We start from the raw sequence: 1,854 nt of genomic DNA, 5'->3' as shown, positions 1-1,854 counted from the left end.
GGGACTTCCTGCCAAGGTCTATAAAAAGGGGAGAAAGGTACGCCTCCTCTCTTCCTCTTCTCTCTTCCTCTTGCTCCTTTGACCTTGTACCTGGGCACACACTGCTCTGCTGCTCCCTGTGCTACACGTGGCGGGGGCCATCTTGGAGACCTGGGCCTGATCTACAGACTCTTCCCTGCCTCCATCCACATCCAAGGATTGTGCATCCAGCTTCAATCCACCTCAATCCAGCGAGATCCAGCACCGGGGAGCCTCAGCATAGCATTTGGGTTTTGTATATTTGGAAGTTTAATCTTCCTTACCTTGTTGTTTCCTACAACCCCCCTTCCCTGTTAAACCCCTTCCCTTCTTCCTTTCTGTACCCTGTTAAACCCCTTCCCTTCTTCCTTTCTGTACCCTGTTAAATAATATATTTCATTTTGTTAACTTTCAATCTGGTGCAAGGTTTTCATTCCCCCTGCCTTCCTTGTTTACCTCTCTATCTGGGAAACTGAGGGATAAGGGAGGTGGGACACAGTTCTGCCTTCTAACCGGGACAGAACAGCAAGGCAGGGGGTGAGGGCAGGGGGAGGCAGCAGAACCCCTCTGCCACGCCTGGGGGGCACGGGCGTGCGGCCCCCCGGCCCTCACCAGCCCCAGCAGGTTGAGGAAGAGGTGGGTGTGCTTGCGGATCAGGTTGTAGGCCTGGCAGCACAGGTCGACGAAGTCGTGGAAGCGGCTGGAGGGCTTGTCCCCCCCGTTGATGACATAGGCCATGTCTGAAGTGAAGACAAACGGCGCCCGGTCCCTGCAGCAGGGAGGGAGGGACAGCAAGTGACCACAGCTGTGGGTCACCCACCACCAGGACCACAGCAGGAGATCTCACCCCGCGAAATCGAGGCGAACCCCAAAGGCAAAGAGCTGGGGCTGTACAGGGACGAGCCCGGGCAAGGGGGAAGGAGATGCTGGAGGCATTTCTCACCTCTTGATGTTGCCGAACATCTGCGCGTGGCCCAGGAACCTGCCAAAGTCGATGTGGAACATGTGGCCCGTGGTCTTGAGCATGATGTTGTCGTTGTGCCTGTCGCAGATCCCCAGCACGTAGGTGGCCACGCAGCAGCCGGCGCAGGAGTAGATGAAATTTTCCACTGCCTGGCAGGAGGAAGGGAGGGAAGGAGCAACCAGGCATGGAGAAAGGCTGGGCACACTGGGAAGTGAAGGGTCTCATCCCTGGAGCACACGGAGCGGGGACCCTGCCCAGCTCCTCCTCACCTTCTCATACTCATCCTCCTCAGGGTTGTGTTTCTGCAGCCAGTCTGCCAGCGGCCGGTCTTTGAAGGAGCCCGTCACGCCGTGCTCCACCTGGATTTTGCGTAGGGTCTCGGCGTTGGGGATCATCTCCACCATGCCTGGCAGCCGAGACAGCAGGGTGAGACCCATTCATCCCACCTGGGGGGCACCAAGACCCCAGCCCCCCCTTCCCCACCAACGCAGATGAGACCACTGAGTGGCTGCCTCCAAAGCCACGCTGCGCTGGTGGGATCAGACCCAAAGGGGGATCACGGCTACCCACAGCAGCTAAGCCCCAGGGCCTCCTGTGCCATCACCAGCCCCAGAGTGCCACGACCCGGGGCCTGGTCCCAGGTTACCTCGTCCACGGCCAGTGGAGAAGCAGCGGAAGATGACCATGCGCATGTCCAGCCCCTCCTGCACCCAGATCTTGTTCATGATCCGGATCATCTGCAGCGTCAGCATGTCCTGCCGCAGGTCATCGCCGCACTGAGAGCCAGGGGGGTAGAGCCATCAGAGCCAGGAGCCAGCAGGGGCAAAGCTGAGCCAGCCCCACATGAGCTGGGGCAACCGTGAGGGCAGTTT

General features: G+C 59.2%; 1 protein-coding gene across 1 annotated transcript in view; it reads right to left on the bottom strand.

The window, feature by feature from the left end:
- Positions 1-1,758, bottom strand: part of LOC103776527 (phosphatidylinositol 4-phosphate 3-kinase C2 domain-containing subunit beta-like) — a gene marked incomplete at both ends in the record, with an annotated part of 2,245 nt that extends 487 nt beyond the window's left edge. Inside the window, 4 exons of the mRNA XM_008944038.1 lie at positions 631-787; positions 962-1,131; positions 1,252-1,388; positions 1,629-1,758. Coding sequence (XP_008942286.1) covers positions 631-787; positions 962-1,131; positions 1,252-1,388; positions 1,629-1,758 — 594 coding nt within the window. The remainder of the gene's footprint in view (positions 1-630; positions 788-961; positions 1,132-1,251; positions 1,389-1,628) is intronic.
- Positions 1,759-1,854: the final 96 nt, after the last annotated feature.

The sequence above is a fragment of the Merops nubicus genome, unplaced genomic scaffold (assembly GCF_000691845.1).
Source record: "Merops nubicus isolate BGI_N331 unplaced genomic scaffold, ASM69184v1 scaffold30507, whole genome shotgun sequence".
Lineage (NCBI taxonomy): Eukaryota > Metazoa > Chordata > Aves > Coraciiformes > Meropidae > Merops > Merops nubicus.
This window is presented reverse-complemented; position numbering and strand designations above follow the sequence as displayed.